This window comes from Mytilus californianus, unplaced genomic scaffold (genome assembly GCF_021869535.1).
Source record: "Mytilus californianus isolate M0D057914Y unplaced genomic scaffold, xbMytCali1.0.p SCAF_11, whole genome shotgun sequence".
NCBI lineage: Eukaryota > Metazoa > Mollusca > Bivalvia > Mytilida > Mytilidae > Mytilus > Mytilus californianus.
In genome coordinates this window covers 36,665,647-36,687,264 of record NW_026262593.1, presented here as the reverse complement: position 1 = coordinate 36,687,264, position 21,618 = coordinate 36,665,647, and the positions used below count along the sequence as shown (strand labels likewise).

General features: G+C 31.7%; 1 protein-coding gene across 2 annotated transcripts in view; it reads right to left on the bottom strand.

Moving 5' to 3' along the window:
- Window positions 1-2,205: 2,205 nt before the first annotated feature.
- LOC127720010 (mitotic spindle assembly checkpoint protein MAD2B-like) overlaps window positions 2,206-21,618 on the bottom strand; it is a 31,053-nt gene continuing 11,640 nt past the window's right edge. Inside the window, exons 3-8 of one of the 2 annotated variants that reach the window (XR_007990578.1) lie at window positions 19,734-19,903; window positions 18,090-18,184; window positions 14,170-14,243; window positions 7,919-8,085; window positions 7,681-7,773; window positions 2,525-2,570 (exon numbers count right to left, since the gene is read on the bottom strand). Coding sequence is in view for 1 of the 2 variants with exons in the window: in XM_052226420.1 (XP_052082380.1) it covers window positions 2,535-2,570; window positions 7,681-7,773; window positions 14,170-14,243; window positions 18,090-18,184; window positions 19,734-19,903 (468 nt within the window). In the remaining variant the exon portion in view is untranslated. Of the gene's footprint in view, window positions 2,571-7,680; window positions 7,774-7,918; window positions 8,086-14,169; window positions 14,244-18,089; window positions 18,185-19,733; window positions 19,904-21,618 lie in introns of both variants that reach the window. The other variant, XM_052226420.1, reaches the window with a different exon arrangement.

Genomic DNA, 21,618 nt, shown 5'->3' with positions numbered 1-21,618 from the left:
GCATGGAAAAAAATCAGAATTTTGTCCATTTTATAATAAACATGATTTATATTTAGTCGGCAAAATATGGTGAATTTGTTGTCGGCGCTTGAAAAAATAGAAATATGCTATTTTGCCGCTTTTAGTAAGCAGAAGCCAAGTTATAAACTATTTTGTTTACAAATATGAAATTCAAAGAACTGACTATTATTTAAAAAAAACAAATATACTTAACACTTTTTTTTTATTTTTGAAGCTATGTGATTGATTTTGTTATATTGTATAATGTTTTATCAAATTTATAATGCAATGAGATTTTTAAATCTTATTTTTTTATAACATACAATTGCTCGACTACAATTTTAAAAATCTCAGAGTTTGTTCTTATGCATACATGTTGTATTAGACCGTGTCAACTGTGACTGGTTTTAGAAATAATTTCAACTGCATGTTTGATATGATATCATCGCAACAAAATATTTTTATTTTTATTTCTTATTAATTCTTATTCAGTTTACTTTGACTGATAAATATTTTTAAACGATTATATGTATCTCAAATATTCTTCGCTGTTTTCTTTTTTAACTACTGGTATATCAGCAATTATGTGATTCTTTTATGTTGGCAGTGCACATTTTCGTAGTTCTTTTCAAAAGTAAATATTAAATTTCACTTTTTACCAGGAATCGACAAAATCACAAATTCACCATATTTCCGCTTGATTTAAGATATTTTAATCAGAGCCGGCAAAATAGCCACTGCCTTATTTTTTTCCTTTATTGCAATCAGTAATATTTCTTACTTGTAGATGTGACATTCTTGTAGTTTGTTTTAGAGCTGATTTCCTAATGCTTGTAGAGTCAAACTTTGGTTGGCTTGCTTGCTTTGTTTGTACAAACGTGTACTCTTTAAATCACATGAGAAATAGACTTTTTACTGTGAAGCTATGTGACGCTGATTGCCAATTTGGACAAGAAAGACTATAAAACCAATAGTAGACTTTTAAATTAAGAGTGCTGTACGTTGTTTTTTCTTATAGGCTGTGGGTAAATGAGTATATAACTATGATGCTGTACAGACTATATTCTTCTGTGTAGTGCGCACATAAAGTTTGGCCTGTACATGCAGAAGACGTTTTAAAATATTTATATTTCCGGACCATATGAGTATTTGGATTATACGCGTATGACCATGACCATAATGACGAGGGTGGTTTTTAACGACCTTGACTACCCATGAGGGTCATATTTTCTTCAAAAGCAAAAAAAAGCATTTTACCCCTATGTTCCATTTTAGCCATAGTGGCTATGTTTCTTGATGTACAAGGAAATAAAATACAAAATTTATACTAGAGACTCTGAAACTCATTCAGCCCAAGTTTGACAGAAATTGATTCTGCAGTTTCAAAGGAAAAGATTTTTTAAAGTAAGCAAACTAGATGAACAAATTGTGAAAAATTGTTTTAAAGGGCAATAACTCCTTAAGATGTCAATTGACAATTTTGGTCATATAAAACTTATTTGTAGATCCTATGCTGAACATTTTTGCTGTTTACAGTTTATCTTTATCTATAATAATATTCAAGATAATAACTGAAACTGCAAAATTTCCTTAAAATCATCAATTCAGGGGCAATAACCTAAAAAACAGATATCTGATTTGACTGATAATTTCAGGGCAGGTAGAACTTCAATACTTTAACTTCTTGTCTGATTTGCTCTAAATGCTTTAGTTTTTGAGATATAAGTCAAAAACTGCATTTTACCCTATGTTCTATTTTTAGCCATGGCGGCCATGTTTTCTGAGGAAACAGAAAATAAAACACTAACTTTATTCTAGATAACCTAATAATCATTTAGTTTAAGTTTGGTTGAATTTGGTTCAATAGTTTCAGAGGAGAAGATTTTTTAAGGTTAGAAAACATGATAAGCAAATTGTGTAAAATTGTCTTCAAAGGGCAATAACTCCTTAAGGGGTCAATTGACAATTTTGTTCATTAAGCTTATTTGTAGATCTTTACCATGTTTTCTGAGGAAACAGAAAAAAAAACACAAACTTTATTCTATATACCCTAAGGATCATTCAGCTTATGTTTAGTTGGAATTGGTTCAGTAGTTTCAGAGGAGTATATCTTTGAAATAGTTTACACCGGACGGACGATGACAAACGCCAAGTGATGGCAAAAGCTCACATTTCCTTTGGAAAGGTGTGCTAAAAAAATGACAATTTCAATGATAATGAAGTCTTTATTTAAGAGTTTGTCAACCACCATCACAGAATCAGTTTCTCCACAACGAATGTCTGACATTGCCATGATCAACATAGTTCAACAAAAACAAATTTGCTGGAGTGCAAATTTGAGCTTTTTCAAGTATTTGGAATACATATCAATGCTTGATGAAAATTATATATCACTGAAAGTTTACACTTTCATAATCACAGAGTTATCAAACCACTGAATTAGTGACGCCTACTAACGCAGCTATACAGTATGTATATGGTTTTCACACATAGTCAAAGTACTGTATTGTTTACAATTTTGTATGACTTCTGCTTTATTTTATTGAGTTTTCTTCTGCATATAGCTGCATCTGAAAATATAAATTGAAAGATCTATATAATCAATGCCTTATATCTAACCTTTCCTACATATCTGAAAATATAAATATTATAGAATATAATACAAGAGGCTATAAAGAGCCTGAATTGCTCAATTTGCTGAAATTATTTCTGTGGATTTTGCATCAATGAATATTTTACTGATTAATGTATAGTAACGTGTGAATTAACATGCCTTTAAAAGATTCTCTCTATAGTTCATAGTTTCTGCAAAATACTTTAATAATTGGTAAAAATCTCCTTTTATGAGCAATAGCTTCTACAAGGAATCAATTAAAATTTTGGTTCAAGTTGACTTATTTTATAAGTCTTACTTGCTGAACATTTTTGCTGTTTGAGGTTTCTCTCTATCATAGTTTCTGTGAAAAACTGAACAATTTGGTAAAATCATTTCAGGGGCAATAACTCCTATATGGGATCAACTAACAATTTTGGTCAAGTTGACTTATTTGAAGGTGTAACTTTGAACATTTTAGACGTTTGAAGTTTCTCTCTATCTATCACAGTTTCTGTGAAAAAATCAAAACTTTGGTGAACTTTATCTTTCAAGGGCAATAACTCCTATAAGGGCTTAATTGAAACTTTCGGTCATTCAACTTATATGTAGGCCTTACTTTGCTGAACGATTTTCCGGTCTGCAGTCTCTCTCTATCCATCATAGTTTCTTGGAAACACAAAAAAAATAAAATGCTTCGCTGGGGTGCAGCTTGATACGACCGCAGAGGTCGAACCCTGAACAGTCGGGGCAAGTATGGACACAACATTCAAGCTTGATACAGCTCTGAATTTGGATTGTTATTAAATATTTGACACAGCATAGGTTTCTGACACAGAAAGAATGTGGTCTAAGAACTTGAATTTTTTTTAATTTACCTATTATGGTCCAATGTCCAAAATCAAAATACATGGTTAGATTCAGCATATCAAAGAACCCCATATATTCAATTTTTGTTAAAATCAAACAAAGTTTAATTTTGGACCCCAACTTGGACAAACTTGAAAACTGGGCCCATAATCAAAAATCTAAACACATGTTTAGATTCAGCATATCAAAGAACCCTAAGAATTCAATTTTTGCTAAAATCAAAGTAAGTTTAATTTTGGACCCTTTGGACCTTAATGTAGACCAATTTAAAAAACGGGACTTAAAATTAAAAATCTAAATACACGGTTAGATTTGGAATATCAAAGAACCCCAATATTTCAATTTTTGATGAAATCAAACAAAGTTTTAATTTTGGACCCTTTTGACCTCAATATGAACCAATTTGATAGGGGGGCCCACAAATAAAAAATCTAAATTCATGGTTAGATTCAGCATATCAAAGAACCCCATATATTCAATTTTTGTTGAATCAAAAAAAGTTTAATTTTGGACCCCAACTTGGACCAACTTGAAAACTGGGCCCATAATCAAAAATCTAAACACATGTTTAGATTCAGCATATCAAAGAACCCCAAGAATTCAATTTTTGTTAAAATCAAACTAAGTTTAATTTTGGACCCTTTGGACCTCAATGAAGACCAATTTAAAAAACGGGACCCAAATAAAAAATCTAAAAACATGGTTAGATTTGGCATAGTAAAGAACCTCAATAATTCAATTTCTGATGAAATCAAACAAAGTTAAATTTTGGACCCTTTTGACCTCAATATGAACCAATTTGATAGCGGGGCCTACAAATAAAAAATCTAAATACATAGTTAGATTCAGCATATCAATGAACCTCATATATTCAATTTTTGTTGAAATCAAACAAAGTTTTATTTTGGACCCCAATTTGGACCAACTTGAAAACTGTGCCCATAATCAAAAATCTAAATACATGTTTAGATTCAGCATATCAAAGAACCCCATATATTCAATTTTTGTTGAAATCAAACAAAGTTTAAATACTGGACCCTATCTTGTACCAACTTGAAAACTGGGCCCATAATCAAAAATCTAAACACATGTTTAGATTCAGTATATCAAAGAACCCCAAGAATTCAATTTTTGCTAAAATCAAACTAAGTTTAATTTTGGACCCTTTGGACCTTAATGTAGACCAATTTAAAAAACAGGACCCAAAATTAAAAATCTAAATACACGGTTAGATTTGGAATATCAAAGAACCCCAGTAATTCAATTTCAGATGAAATCAAACAAAGTTTAATTTTGGACCCTTTTGACCTCAATATGAACCAATTTGATAACGGGGTCCACAAATAAAAAATCTAAATACATGGTTAGATTCAGCATATCAAAGAACCCCATATATTCAATTTTTGTTGAAATCAAACAAAGTTTAATTTTGGACCCCAATTTGGACCAACTTGAAAACTGGGCCAAAAATCAAAAATCTAAATACATGTTAAGATTCAGCATATCAAAGAACCTCATATATTCAATTTTTGCTAAAATCAAACAAAGTTTAATTTTGGACCCTTTGGACCTTCATATGGATTTTTTTGTAAAAAAAAAGATGCAACATTTGCAGATATTTTTACTGGTCTTCCTTTATAAATATGCATTTCTTTAAACATAATTTAAAAGCAGTGTAAGGGAAGTAACCAAAACGTTGTATTTGGATTACCTCCCTTACACTGTTTTAAATTATCTTTATTGTTCATTAACCTTTACTTTATACATAATTTAAAAGCAGTGTAAGGGAGATAATTTCAATGATGTATTTGATTTATCTCCCTTACACTGCTTTAAATTATGTTTTGTACTAAAGTATTTGTCCATTAACCAGGACAAACCTTGTTTTTCCCCCTTTTTTGCCCCTAATTCCTAAACGGTTTGAGCCATAACCCCCCAAAGCAAATCCTAACCATCACTTTGTGGTATGGAAACTTGTAGTATAATTTCAGAGAGATCCATACACCGTTCCACAGTTATTGTCTGGAAACTAGAAAATGCTCATTTTTGGCCCCTTTTTGGCCCCTAATTCCTTAACTGTTGGTACCATAACCCCCAAAATCAATCCCAACCTTCCTTTTGTGGTATTTAACCTTATGGTCAAATTTCAAAAAGATCCATTCACTTAAACTAAAGTTAGAGTGCGAAAACCAATGTGTCTTCGGACGACGAAGCCGGACGACGACGACGACGATGACGCCAACGTCATACCAATATACGACCACAAAATTTTTTTGCGGTCGTATAAAAATGGTAAAATGTATCCTTCAAGGGCATAACTCCTATAAGGTATGAACTAACATTTTTGATGTTTAAAGATTCTGTTAATTTATCACATATTTCCTGGAAAAAAAACTTAAAAATTTAATAAAGATAATCTTTCAAGGGCAATAAATCCTACAAGTGATTAATTGATGAATTCCGTTCAAAGAATTATTAGTAGCTCTTACTTTTTCAGCAATTGATAATAGCTTTCAAGATAACAACTAAACACTGAGAAATTTAAAAAAAAAATATTTCGGGGGCAATAACTCTAAATTGGGTTGTCTGATTCATCTGAAAATTACATTACTAATAGATCTTGACCTGCTGATTATTTTTACCCAATATCAGGTATGCTCTAACTGTTTTAGCTGGGAGACAAAAACAGCATTTTACCAGTAACCTATATGTTCTATTTTTAGCCATGGTGCCATTAAAAATAATTTTCGTGATATGTAAATGTGTATTAATAAAAGAAGGTATGGGGTTAACATCAATGAGACAGAAACCCAAATGAAAAACAATAAAAAAAATCTATACAGCAACTAATGTTTTGTCCATTTCCTCAGACACCCATTTAATTTTACTGTTTTCTTTGATTTGACAAGCTTGGTGTTTTGCAGAACATTGATGGGCCACCAAAGTGTCTCTTGTATGTATTAATTTGCCAACAAATAAGTTAGACTTTATCAGTAAGTTGTTGGTGTTTCTACAAATTGTGCAACAATTTAATCTATTTTTAGAGGATTCTTCACTGATGAGCCTGGTGAAATTCGTAAGCCACTACGTCTGAAATTCTTATTGAGGTATTCCCTGTCTTTCTCTGCCTGCTTTTTCCATATTTTTTTTCTTCGTTTCATCATTGATATTTTCATTCTTTTTGTCTTGATTACTCGGTCAAGGTTTTTTAATCACATATTTATCCATCTCGATATAGCTTAATCATGAAAAATCAAAATAAGGCTGTCGTTAGATAGCAAATAAAATCTAAACAACAATACCAGGGTCAATGGAGAAAATTAACCCAATGTTTATGAGACCAGGATTCACATACTTATTTTTTATTTTGGTTATTAATCTATTTCTGGGTTTTTTAATACATATATGTCTTCATGAACATTGATGTTTTAACTTAAATATATGTTTTTCATGTGTTGATCATTGGTATTTTTTGCATAAAATAATACATATATACATAAGTAGTGAAAATAACTATATTTTTGATTAAATTGAATTTAATCCAGTATATGTTTTTACTTGTCCACTGGCAACCTAGTTCCAAAAATTTTCTTGTCTGGTTGTTCAAATGTACTAGCCAGGCGAGTCGGGCTTTGCATTTCCACACCCCTGCCTAAATTGACTTTTAATTCCTCCCTTTGTTCCATAATCTTAGCACTTGATGGTTTATTGATAGGAACATTTGATATAATTTAAACTAAACACTATACTCAAAGTGTGGCCAAGGTTAATAACTTATATTAATTGGTTCCCTAGTACTACCAGATCTGTACATTGTGTCTTACTTGTTTTTGTGCTTTGTACACATCTGATGAGTTTTTAACTGATTATTATAATATTGTGTTATGATGTTACAAAATATGTTACTTATTACATCTGTATGCCTACATTTGATTATAAAAGATATTCATGTCCAAGATGTAAAGTTTATTATATCTTGATTAAAAGACTATTGTCCTTCATATGTGTTGATTTGACTTAATATTTCACAAGTTGAAATATGCATTTGGGGTCTATTTTTTTTACATAATCAAAATTTTAAATAGCTAATTGAATTTTTTTCCTCAACAAATATCATATCCATCTTATTAAAATAACACGTTTCTACACTGAAAATATGTCAGTTTCCCTGGTTTCTGCATTTAAATTATTTAAAGCTAATTCACATATTTCTATACCTGCAAGTAATCTGAATTAACAGCCTTTAATGGAATCATTTTAGGATCTTCCATAGTTGTCTCCCTTTCATCTGCCAGAATCCATGGAAAATCCTGTAATTCAAAACGTGTTTATTCCATACATAAATGTAAAAGTGCTGACAAAACCATTCTCATTCAGTGTATATAGTATGTAATCATCGCATGTTGATAGTATATTGCATAACTAAAGAAAAAGACAAAGAATATAAAGCTGTACCTATATGAACCAAAATGATCTTTAAAATTCTAGTTCTTAGGGGACTATGTTGCTTGCATGCCAATACCAAAAAGCCTTTCAACAACAAGTCTATGTCTCCATGATTTACCATTCTTCTCACTGATAAATATTTATTTTCTAGGATTGATATACAAGTTTTCTCTTTCCTGTCAAAAGATATGGTAAACTTGAGTAATTCTTCTTTGTCTGTTACTTGAATAAAAATAATAATATGGCACTTCCATTTGTTGAAAATCAAATAAAAACAAGAGTGCACATGCTTAAATGTCTTGCCTGCTTTACAGACCATTGATTTTTATGTTGAAAGTCCTATAAAAGATAAAGGTAATCTACTACAAAAAGTATCACAAAAAACTTAACATTTTTAAAGATCCATGGCAATGAGGTAAAGGCCAGATAAATCCTATCAGACACACATGTAGACCTTACAATTACTTGATACACCAATTACCAGTATAGTTTACTTATGGCATATTTTTTATTTGTAATTAACAAACCTCCAAAATACAAAAACTTAACATTGACCAATGAACCATGAAAATAAGGACAAGGTCAGATGATACCTGCCAGACAGACATGTACACCAGACGATTATTGCATAACGGTAAACTAAATATAGCTGACCTCTTGCTATAAATATTTGAAAAACAGACCAAAACATAAGGACAAGGTCATATGATACCTGCCAGACAGACATGTACACCAGACGATTATTGCATACACTAAATATAGCTGACCTCTTGCTATAAATATTTGAAAAACAGACCAAAATATAAATCTTAACATTGACCAATGAACAATTAAAATGAGGTCAAGGTAAGATAAATCCTGTCAGACAGACATGCATACCTTACAATCATTCCATACACTAAATATATTTGACCTATTGCTTATAGTACTGAAAAAACAGACCAAAACACAACAACCTAACATTGACCAATGAACCATAAAAATGAGGTCAAGGTAAGATGAAACCTGCCAGACTCACATGTACCCCTTACAATCATTCCATACACCACATGAGAAACCGGACGGAGGACATTTTAGCGCATTGACAGAACATTTTAGGGAAAAAAATCTGACGTTTTAGCGCCAAAGTATAACCCATTTTAGCGCAAGATTTTTAACCCAATTAAGCGAAAAGTTAAATGATCAATGCCCATTTAAGCGCAAGATTTTAAACCCCTTTTTAGCGAAAAGTGAAATTATCAATGCCAATTTTAGTGACAGATATCATAAATAATAAATAATAAATTTTAATAGAATTAATAAAGCACAATATAAAAATATTATGTTCATTACAATACAGCACTAAAATTCTAAAAGGTTAACTCAAATGTTACAAGTCCGTTCTAGCCTGGAATTTATCTCCTAGAAAACGTACGTAATGGGCTCCTGATATACTGTCCTGTGCTATATTGTTCATAAAATTGAGTAAGAACTGTTTCTCCCCTTTATCATGTCTAGATTAAGGTGCACAATCATCTATACTTCTTATTTTGATGTTGTTGTTTGCAATTTGATGATAATATCCAGAAAAACGTATAACGGTAGCCGTCACATATTATACTTTTCTTTCCTCTTTTTGTTTTAACAACAATAATTTTCATGATGAACCAAAATTTAATTGCAAACAACTAAAACATTAAGCCAGCATACATTACTGTTCACGGTCTTAGTATGGTGAGTCTTATTTACCTAGGTAATTTGCCCTAAAAAGGGCTATCTAAAATACAGGTCAACGGATTATTCCTGCGCTAAAATGGGCTATAATGTCTGTGCTAAAATGTCCCCTAGAAGTTCAAAAAATTTCGCTAAAATGTCATGCGCCCAAAACTGACCCAATCATGTAAAATTAACCTTGATCATTGGTCCATGAAATGAGGTTGAGGTCAGATGAACTCTGTCTGACGGACATGTAGACTTTGCAAGGAACCTACTATATACCAAATATAGTTATCCTATTACTCATAATAAAAGAGAAATTCACATGACAAACTAGAGGCTCTAAAGAGTCTGTGTCGCTCACCTTGGTCTATGTGCATATTCAACAAAGGACACTCTCCAACATTGTAGACAAGAATAGAATTCATGACAAAAATCTGTATTGCTGATCATCTGGCCTGTTTAGTTTCTCTTTATCTTATTTAGTTTTTGTTCAAAACACAAAAGAGGACAAAAAAAAATCCTCATTTAAGGGCAATCACTCCTATGAAGAGTCGCAGTCTACTTAACTATATTGGCAAAATATTACTTGTTAGTAGATCTTGACTTGCTGATCATTTTTGTGATTTCAAGTGTATCTTTATCTATTATAATCTTCTATCATATATGACAAAACGCCAAAAAAGGTGAAAATCGTCTTTAAAGGGCAATAACTTCAATAATGAGTCGTCTGACCATTTCCTCCATGTTGATCATTGTAGATTTTGTCTAGCTAACTTTCTATCTGTCTATAATAGTTTTAAGATATAAGGCAAAAACTCAAAAAATTGGTCAAAATCATCATCAAAGGGCAATAACTCTAATAAGGAGTCGATTGACGAATTCAACCATGTTGACCTATTTGTAGAACTTGTCTTGCTGATCATCTTAAAGTTTCTCTGTATATATTATAGCTTTCAAGAAAGAAGACAAAAATGAAAAAAAAAATTTGTCATTTAAGGGCAATAAATCCTATAAGAAGTAATTTGACAGTTTTGACATGTAGGGACAATTGGTAGATCTCAACATCCTAAACATTTTTGCTCTTGTCAGATTTTCTCTCTTTATAATGGTTTTCAAAATAATAGAAATAAAAACTTGCATTTTACCCTTTATGTTCTATTTTTAGCCATGTTTGCCATCTTGGTTGGCAGGCGAGGTCATCAGACATATTTTTTAAACTAGATACCCCAATGATGATTGTTGCCAAGTGTGATCAAATTTGGCAAAGTAGTTTCAGAGGAGAAGAATTTTGTAAAAAATTGACTATAAAGGACAATAACTCCTAAAGGGGTCAATTGACAATTTTGGTCATGTTGATTAATTTTTAAATCTTACTTTGCTGAACATCAGTGATTTTCCTACCCTTTTTTAAATGGGGCCTGGGCCCTAGGCAATTGGGAAAAATGTGTTGTAAAACGTATGAATTGGGAAGATATTAATAAATCATTGTGTTCAGCATATTGTTATGATGTTATTTATTATTTCAAAATTCCAATTTTCTTTCATGTTCTAATTTGAACATATCAACCAGTTTGTTTAAATTTTCATCTGTGAGAGTTCCAGGGCCCTCTTTGCAAATCCTCATTATGGCATCCAGGTGATCCTGTATCAGTCCATTCCTCTCTGTTGTGTAAATGTTATTCAGGAGACTAAATGTTCTTTCCACTATAGTCCGAGATTACTCTGACATCCAACGGCTGTTTTCCCACAGCCCCAGCTTGTCTGGAAAAACAGCTGTTGGACGTCAGTGTAATCTCAGACTATTTCCACTACCGCAGTAGAGACTGTTATACATAGGGAGTAAAAGACAAGTTGGTAGACATGTGGAAATGATGCCATTCAGAACATAGTCACTCTCAAACTCCCTAAGAATGGAACTACTTTAGTGCCTTTATCCTCCACAACCACGGCTTCATCCTGTTCTACATCCATAAAAGTAGAAACATTTTCGTTCAATATATCAGTCCCTGTAGTATCTTCAGTAATAATTTTGGATTTTTTAAAGCCAAATATATCAAGTTTTTTACAATCAGTGGCATCTTTGCCCTTTTTTTTTAATTCAGTGTGAACATAATATTTTGGATTATGAGAGGACATGTTCTCTGTTTTGGGTAGGAAGCAAGACAACTCGCCCCACTGGCAAATCGCCCCACACCAAATCACCCTACTTTTTCACCAACTCGCCCCACTTTAAAAAAATCGCCCCACACTGGTTAACCAACTCACCCCACTTATGAAAATGGGTAAACTCCCGATGAATATATAATAAGAGTCTGCCAACTCGCCCCACCTATGAAAACTTATCTATGGTATGCAATATTTGTGTATTTATGTTCTTGTTTCTAGTACATGTACTGGCATTTCATCTATTACTTCGTTTTGTGTAATCATGTCTGTGCTTGTCATAATTGACTTATTGTGCAAACCTAGCATCTGAGAATAAAATTATGTATACACCCATGATTCTTGACTTTTCTTGTAAAACAGTGATTATATTTACCAGAAAACAAACGTCATAAACAGTTACTATAGGCAATAACATCTTACTTCACAGAAATGCTGATACTTACTTCTTTCTGCTTTCTTTCAACCAGAAGAAAAGAGTTAAAAACCAAGTTCTAAGGTTTTCAAAAGTATTCATTTAATTCATAAGTGGGATGAGTTGGTAGGCTTTAATTCAGTACAGTTTAATTCTTTTATTCATTAGTGGGGCGAGTTGGCAGACCTATATTCAACGGGATTGCATCTTTTTTATCATAAGTGGGTCGAGTTGGCATGACTAAATTCATCGTGGTTTATCTATTTTTCATAAGTGGGGCGAGTTGGAAGACCTTCATTCAGATGGATTTTAACCCTTTTCATAATGGCGAGTTGTCAGACCTATTTTCAATGGGATTTTACCCTTTTTCATAAGTGGGGAGAGTTGGTTAACAAGAGTGGGGCGATTTTTTAGAAAGTGGGGCGATTTGGTGTGGGGTAAGTTGTCATGGATTTGTTTGGGTATGCTCAATTCACAGCAAAAAAATAAAACAGACCGGCATATCTTCCCTCAGTACGACATTGCCAAAAAAGCATATAGTAAAAATTTACTTATGAGAAAATAATGAAAACCTTTTAGTTTTTCATGTAGGCATGTATTTACAATGTTACTCAGATAATAACACATCTATTGAGCATCATCACTTCATATCATTCCAAATTCTTACTTTTAACCACCATACATCAAAATACTGAACTAAGCTACCCATTGTAAAAACTGTTTACTAAATATGATAGTTACCTGTCTATATTCAACGTGATTTTCTTCAGGAACAGTACAACAACCTATATTTTGAACCAAATCCTACGAAGAATAAAATTATCAATAACCTTTCCGCTACAATTTGATTGAATTGGGAATTTTAACGGGTTCAATTTGGAAAATTTCAGGTATTTTCTGATTGGGAACAAGGCCGATATTCGGCCCTAAAATAAAGGCAGGAAAATCACTGAACATTATTGCTGTTTACAGTTTATCTCTATCTATAATAATATTTAAGATAATAACCAAAAACTGCAAAATTTCTTTAAAATTACTAATTAAGGGGCAGCAACTCAACAACAGGTTGTCTGATTCATCTGAAAATTTCAGGGTAGATAGATCTAAACCCGATGAACATTTTAATCCCATGTCAGATTTACTCTAAATGCTTTAAAATTTCAGAGATATAAGCCAAAAACTGCATTTTACCCCTATGTTCTATTTTTAGCCATGGCAGCCATGTTGGTTGGCAAGCAGGGTTGTCGGACACATTTTTGAAACTAGATACCCCAATAATGATTGTGGCCAAGATTGGTTAGATTTGGCCCAGTAGTTTCAGAGGAGAAGATATTTGTAAAAGTTAATGGACGACGACGGATGACGGACAATGGACGCCAAGTGATGAGAAAAACTAACTTGGCCTTTCAGGCCAGGTGAGCTAAAAAAACTTTTTTTTTCAAGCAGTCACTGAACCATGAAAATAAGGTCAAGGACAAAGAAAACATGCCAGATGGAAACTTCGTAACATAAGGTATCTGCATACAAGGTTTGAAGCATCCAGGTCTTCTACCCTATGAAATATAAAGCTTTATACAAATAGTTTACGCTGCAGCTGCCACCAGTTATTAATCCCTCGCATACAAAAAGTAGTGGATTTAATAAAAATTAATAAGGTACAAGTCAGTTTTATTTTATTTTATTTTAATGACTTTCAAATTTACAGCTTAAGAGTTATGCCCATAAATTACCGGACAGGTTCGATTTTAATGGTTTTGATGTTTACTATTCAAAAGTTATTCCCCTATCCATTAAAAGTTTTGTTCTACAGGAATGGGGATTTTTTTATTGTGAATTGTGCAGAAATTTATTACTAAATATACACATTTACATATCAATAACTAAATTTAATATTGTTAAATATTGGTACATAATGAACTTGTCCAGAATGTTTCTTAAATAATTATGACAACCATTGTTTATTTGAGTTCTATTTACTAATTACCTTAATATGTTGTTTTTGTTCAATGGCTAAAGCAGCTGACTCTTTAGTATACACTTGTACAGTCCACGTACAGTCTGGAAATAAACAATGAAATGTAACCAACTAAATAAGTACAAACATTCTTAAATCACAACTGTATATACCGGTAATTTCCTTCTAAGTCTCAAAACAAATTTCCAGAAACCGCTGTTTTTTATGGACAAATCTGCCAAATTTTGTTTCATCACATTCAAATCAATCTTCACCAAAGTTGCACTAATCTTGTAAAATATGATTTTTTAATTTCATCAGGCAACAAAATATAGATGCTAGCGATATGTCTGGTGCAACTATTTTCCCCATATAAAATATTATGACCCTCTTAAGACAATTGAAAACAATTTATTTATCATAATTTCAAAGAAAGTTATAATGGTTGGGTATGCGTGTTAAACTATCATGATTGGCTATTAAGCCCATACTGGTGAGCTTTAGAATATTTAAGTTATTGATAATAAAGTTGGTCTAGAAGAAGACAGCCATTTTGGTTTTACTACAACCGTATTATTGTTTTGGTTTCTGGACTATTTTGAAATTTGATGTTAACAGCACTGCTCTCACAACGGCTATTTTCAGGGCCATGTTGATCAGCTGGGAAGCCTGCTAATCACAAAGATGCAATACTCGTAGATGAATTGAGACACAATAGTAGATGTCTACAGGAAGCCTACTCAGGACCACTGTTGTAAGACTGTGAAATGACTCAACACCTCAGATACAGGGCCCTTGGACTTCAGACAACAAAAAAATCCCCCATCTACAATGGGTTTTTGGAGTGTATGCTGATGTGGACCATTTTTGGCAACTGTATGGTGTTGATTAAGTTTACTGCAAACATGGACTAGTGTGTCGATAAACCATATCATCAGCATTACATCTTGCAATTTTCAGATAACAAGTTATAGTTTTATTTTTTATGTCGCTCACCTGCATCTATGGACCAACTTTATGTCGCTCACCTACATCTTCAACAATGGCCACTTTTTTGTAAAAAATATCTTCAAAGGAGAATATCTCTATTAAGAGCTAGCTGACAATTTCAATTAGGTTGACACTTAATAGCTTTTATCCTCCTTTTTAAAGTTTCTATTTGTCTATAATAGTTTTAAAGATAATAGCGAAAATGCAAAAAACAGTAAAAAAAAATAATCATTAATTTTAAAGGGTAATACTCCGATAAAGAGTTGACAAATGATTTTGGTTATGTTGACTCATTTGTAGATCTTGTCTAACTGATCAGTTTTGGATTTTAAAGTTTCTATCTATATATTTTAGTTCTTAAGGTATAAGCTAAAAGGCAAAAAATTGATAAAAATCGTCATTAGACTAAAATTAATTAGTAGCTTTTTCTCTAGTTTTCTGAAAGAAAATGGGCTGGTTATGAGCATTTTATTTTTTAGTTCCTCTGAAACCCTTTCATAGTGTGATCTTCATATGCAATGGTAATAATAAGATTATACAGTCGACTCTTATTATCTCGATGTCAGAAGGACCAGAAAAATATAACGAGATACCTGTAGTTCGACTCACATGAAAACCGGAAGTTTGACAGACCAAGGGGCACAACTCTTGCTTAGCTTGGTAAGGCTAAAATAAATCCGGACGAATATGGTAAGGGGGTAGATATTCTGGTCTCAGATTGATGGATGTTATGGTCTCTTATTATTATAATAACATTTTGTGTCTCTTATTTATTTCTTTGTACAGTTACAATTTTTCCCTGTGGCTCTTAGTCGGGAGAGTAATTTAAAAGCTATCTTAGCGTTATTTGAGTTATTTAAAGTTGTCAAAATTGTTCTTTCTCGTATACAAGAGATTTTAGAAAATTCAGATTTCTTTTCATTTTCTTTTGTTTCAATCTTTTTCTGTAAGAGAAACTAAAAAGATTAAAGACGCCCATTGAGTAGTTTTTGGGCTGATCACCATGTTATATACATCCAAGCTCATTAGTGTATGATTACAATTAATTGTTTTTAAACATTTTAAATAATTTTTCATAAACTGAAACTATGTATCAATAATGTCATGTCATAAATCAATACAGTGGTCCATGACCGGAAATCTAATTACATGTGTATTGTCAGATTAACTCTTCAATCCATTAAACTCCCAGAGGTCATGTTTTGACAGATGTGTATTAGTTGGAGATAAATAATGAATTCTGAATGCTCTTGTTAACCTTGGGACCGTAAATTTAGTTTGAGTCAACCGAAATTTCGACTCATCCAATTTCTACTCATCAGGAGTCAAAATACATATATCTATATCAAAGTATGGGAACATGAGAAAACTTCGACTCATCCGAAATTTCAAGAGTTCAAGACAAAGCAAGTTAACTGAATCCTGTAATATAAAGAATTCAGTATATTTTTTTCAAATTCTAAAATCAATTTATCTGATTAGCAACCACTGTTATAATTGCTTTATAAAACTTTTTTGGTAAATAGCAAAATTGTGAAGAAATTCTATCTTTTAGACTACCTACTTTTTTGTACCACACATGTATTTTGCTTTTTAGCTTTGGTTTATAGTGCCAATAATATGAAGAATGTGCATTGGTATGAAACACAAGTTTTAAGAGAACCAGGAGTACTGGGTAAATTGAAAACTCAAACTGTATTGAAAATACTAGGGATGACTCTCCTTAGACTTTTATGCAAGGTGCAAATATTAAGTTTTTTTACTACCTTTTGTTATAAACAAACAATGTAAAATTTGAACTTAACCAAAAGCAGAAGTTGTTTAATGTTTGAGGACAGAGGGTGATTGATGTTTGTCAACAAAAAAGGACAGTTTTTGGTATAGGTTTGCCAACTTTATGTAATCAAAAAACAGTCCGAAATTAAACTGTGTAAATAATCTTGTGTCTATGTTCTTATTCCTGTCCTGTCTTTTATACCAATATGTAGACAGACATAAGAAGATATATAAGTAGATAGATATAAGAAGATGTGCCAATATTAAGGTGCTTTTGATATCATTCACAATTAATCCAAATTCTAATACAAAGTAATTGTATATATTCAAAAATCTACTGTTTTCTTATCACTGAAATTTGTGACATACCACGATTTACGTTCTTTGACACGGCTTATTATTCTTAATCCGAATATTTCAGACCCTTCCCGTAATCAGTAAGAATCAGGGTGGTACAATTTCAGATGGACAGGTGATGATTCAAATCTATCCATTAATCTTAACTGGCCTTGCAGGGCAATAAATCTAATTTTGAGTCCACTGAAGATTACAGATATGTTGACTCATATATAGATCCTATTGTGCTGATCATTTTTGCCTTTAAATGATTCTATTTATCTAATATATTTTTTAAGATATAAGACAATAAAGCAAAAAATTGGTAAAAATAGTCATTAAAGGGCAATAACTCTAATTAAGAGTCGTCTGACAATTTTTGTCATGATGACTTATTTGTAGATCTTGTCTTCCTGATCATTTCTGTATGAAGTTTGTGTCTTTTATAATTTTTGAGAAAATATGCATATTTTGTTTTAAATGGTAAAATTTGTGATTTACCCTTAATGGGCCAGGTGAGCTAAAATGGCTCTTGATGCTTTATATCCTAAATTTTTAAAGGCAATTACTACTATTACGGCTATTCCATTAAAATGTATGTGGGAGGGTAGGACGGGACTTTCAAAATATCCCTACAACCAAGAACCATTTTTTAGATAATTTTGCATAATGGTAATAGACACATACTTAAAAAAGACCCATGACCCACATTCAATAATTAAACTTCCCTTCCTACCCTCTAACATACATTTTAATGGAATAACCCTAAACAAATCAAACGAGTATCATACAGGTGCAACTGATTATTTGGGATTTATAAAAATATAAATATTTATATATATATATACCTTCAGGTAAAGGTTTTAATAAAGACTCTGTCACACTGAGTTTTAACAGGAATGCTCTCAATGATTCTTCTAGACGATACAAATATTTATCATTGCTAAAACAGAAAAGTATTTTGAGATAATACTACTTTTTTGCATCTATAAACTGCTCCTTAGATTTTTCTGTTTATTGTAATTTCCTGGTTTTCCATTAAACTTGCACAATATGTCCTAGCTTGAGGCCAGAGAATTTGTAGGCAGACCATCAATTTTACAATCTTTAAAGTTAATTCATATGGCAATAATGTATAAGATGTGTAATGACTGTACAATGTAGATAGACATTATTCATTGTTTAACTTGTTCTGCAAAAGACTAGAATGTCATGTTGCTGCCTGTTTTTTTCTGCTTTTGTTAGTTGCTGTGCTAACAAATGCTGTGGACAGGCAACCTATTTCATAGTTTATCACTGAAGACATTTTAGCAATTATAAAGAGAAGAATTAAGATTTATCCATTGGTGTAATGATTTTAGAATTAAAATTGCAAATCTAAATTATGGATTCGTGTGAAACATACAGCAAACCAGTTTAACACACGCCACATTCTTTATGTGCCTGTCCCAAGTCAAGAGCTGGTAATTCAGTGGTTTTTGTTGGTTCATGTCTGTCATATTTGTTTTTCCTAAATTGTTTTGTTATGAATTAGGCCGTTTGTTTTTTCTCAATTGGATTTTTTATATTTTTCATGTCTGGGCCTTTTATAGCAGACTATACGGTATGGGTTTGTCTCATTGTTGAAGGCCATACTGTTGCTTATAATTGCTTACATACACTTCATTTGAACTTTGGTGGATAGTTATCTCATTGACAATCTTCAATGTAATGTAATTATTTCTGTGTATTTCATTTGGAGTGTTGTTTCATATAAATGAATGGTCTAAATAGTTCATCTACAGTATCTATAGCCTGTCAATACTGAGGTTGTGAGTTCAAACCTGGCAGGTTTTTTTCAACCCTGATCTAAATTGACTAGGTTTGCTAGTTTCCCTCCCTCTGGAAACTTCCACTTCCTCCACCAAGGAAAAACTGGTAGCAAAGAAATCAGCAATCAATCAATCAATCAATCAATTTAATTCTAAAACCATGTAATGCAAATAGCAGGCTGAATCCCTAACTGACTAAAATTGTCAACTTTCTTCCACACAGTTATTCTTGTCAAATTATTACAGTTATTCAATAATAATGTACTTAGAACTGACTGTTTTTTTGTGATAACTAACTGAGTGTAAAGGGTACAGAAACTGACTGTCATATCTTACAGTCAATAACGGTAACCAATATTTGAACATGAATAATTAGTTGAATATTTTAATTATGACTGTGAGTATTATGAAGAATTATCATATTGGATTTTTTTTAACACCGTCAATTAAAACTTTCTATGTCATAAAAGAAAACATTTTAATTTCATGAAATATAGTGATAGTGAATGTGTTCTTGACTTCATTTCACCAATGGGAGTGAAAAATGAGACTTACTCAAGTAAAGTTCCTCAAAATGAAGATTTGTATATATTTTAAAAGACAACTTGCATAATCATAAAACTATGTCTCCCCTATTGAATTACTTTTTAAACAAAGATGACCTGTTGACATCATATTTACCCTATATTTTGTGTTGGTTTGGCCACTTCAAAAACAAATCTCTCAGCAGGCTTGTGGTCAGGTGTAACAACTACAACTGTCACCTTAAAAACACCATTTTCTTTTAGCAACAGACGAATGCTATCAACAGTGTTGGTAACATATGACAAAACATCTGGATGGACACAGATCTGCAACCAAATTATTTATATCTTATTAATACAGCATAAATGAGGTGTACAGTGAGCTATATTACTGAGGATTCATTTATTTTTTGTGGGTACAAATTTTTCAAACTTATGAAATTTTTATATTCGTGCATATTTGATTTGGTGGTAATGCCAAAGTCTGAATATATGCCTATAGAAAAGTGTGTTCTTTTTGAACATTAAAATTCCTAGTTCAGGTTAACCCACTATATACCTAGAAAATTGATATCCCACAAATATTAATGAATCGACAGTATTCACTAAAAATGATTAGATGATACCCAAACATCACCCATTTTGAAAGTAAAATCACTTTCATTTATTCGACAAAAGTTTAAATGTTGTGTGTGTATTTTGTAGCCTCCTAATTTACTTATAGTTCTACAAGTTTATTATTGAATCCAAACTAAATCATAGAAAAATGGGTATGAACCAACCTCCAAACAATCTATGATTCTGTAAAGAGTAGTACCTTATTTGCACACATGCTTAAATATGTATCCATAAAAATCAATAAACTCATGTTTTTTTCTCCTCATTTTTAGAACAATTTGACAACAGTCCATACTTTATGTCATGCATTTTGTTAGAAATAAAAGCCTTTGACATATATTTTTAGTTTAAACATATCTATTTATAGTGGATTGGGAAACAAGTTATTACAACTTATATTAATCCCTTTCCACTTTGCTTTATTTTTAATTGAACATTTGGAACTTTTTCACTAATTTTGATTTTTCCACTTGAGTTTTCATCTGTATATATATAATGTCATTGTTTTGTGTATCTTTAAGTATACTTAGCTATGTTGAAAGAAGTGCATATAATGACAAATGATAAAAATTTGAACTGTTGAATCTCTAAGAAAGCCATGAGTAATGGATGTGAAAAAAAGTATCAAATAGTATAGAATGCTTAATTATTCATATCTCATTTAGGAAGCATAAACAAGATTCACTAAAAATACACCCTATGTACAAGTACAGTATTCTTTAAATGAACCTGAGGAGTGATGGATGTGAAAAAAACATCAAACAGTAAAGCATGTTTATATATCTGTAAACTTAACTATCCTTTGAAAAAACATATTCTAAATGTTTATCAATCACTGTTAAAAGATCTTTGAATATTGTTTTTATCTGTACTTACATTAATTTTGTTATTAATAAATCAAAACATAAAAGAACATTGTGCTCCATGTTGCACATATTTAACCTGTCCAAGGGCAATAACTTTAAAAAAACTAGAGGCTCTCAAGAGCCTGTGTCGCTCATCTGTATTTACTAATGCTTTGGAAATCATGTAAAATAAGGTTAAAATCATAATTAATAGTATTAGATATTAGATATTATAATGATATCTAAGATAATAACAAAAAACTGCAAAATTTTTGTATAATTACTAACTCAGGGGCAGAAACCCAACAACGGGTTGTCGGATTCATCTGAAAATTTCAGGGCAGATAAATCTAAATCTGATGAACATTTTTGCCACCTGTCAGATTTGCCCTAAATGCTTTAGTTTCAGAGATATAAACCAAAAACTGCATTTTACCCCTATGTTCTATTTTTAACCAAGTCAGCCATGATGGTTGGAAGGCAGGGTCATCGGACAAATTTTTTAAACTAGATACCCAAATAATGATTATGGCCAAGTATGGTTAAATTTGTCTCAGTAGTTTCAGAGAAGAAGATTTT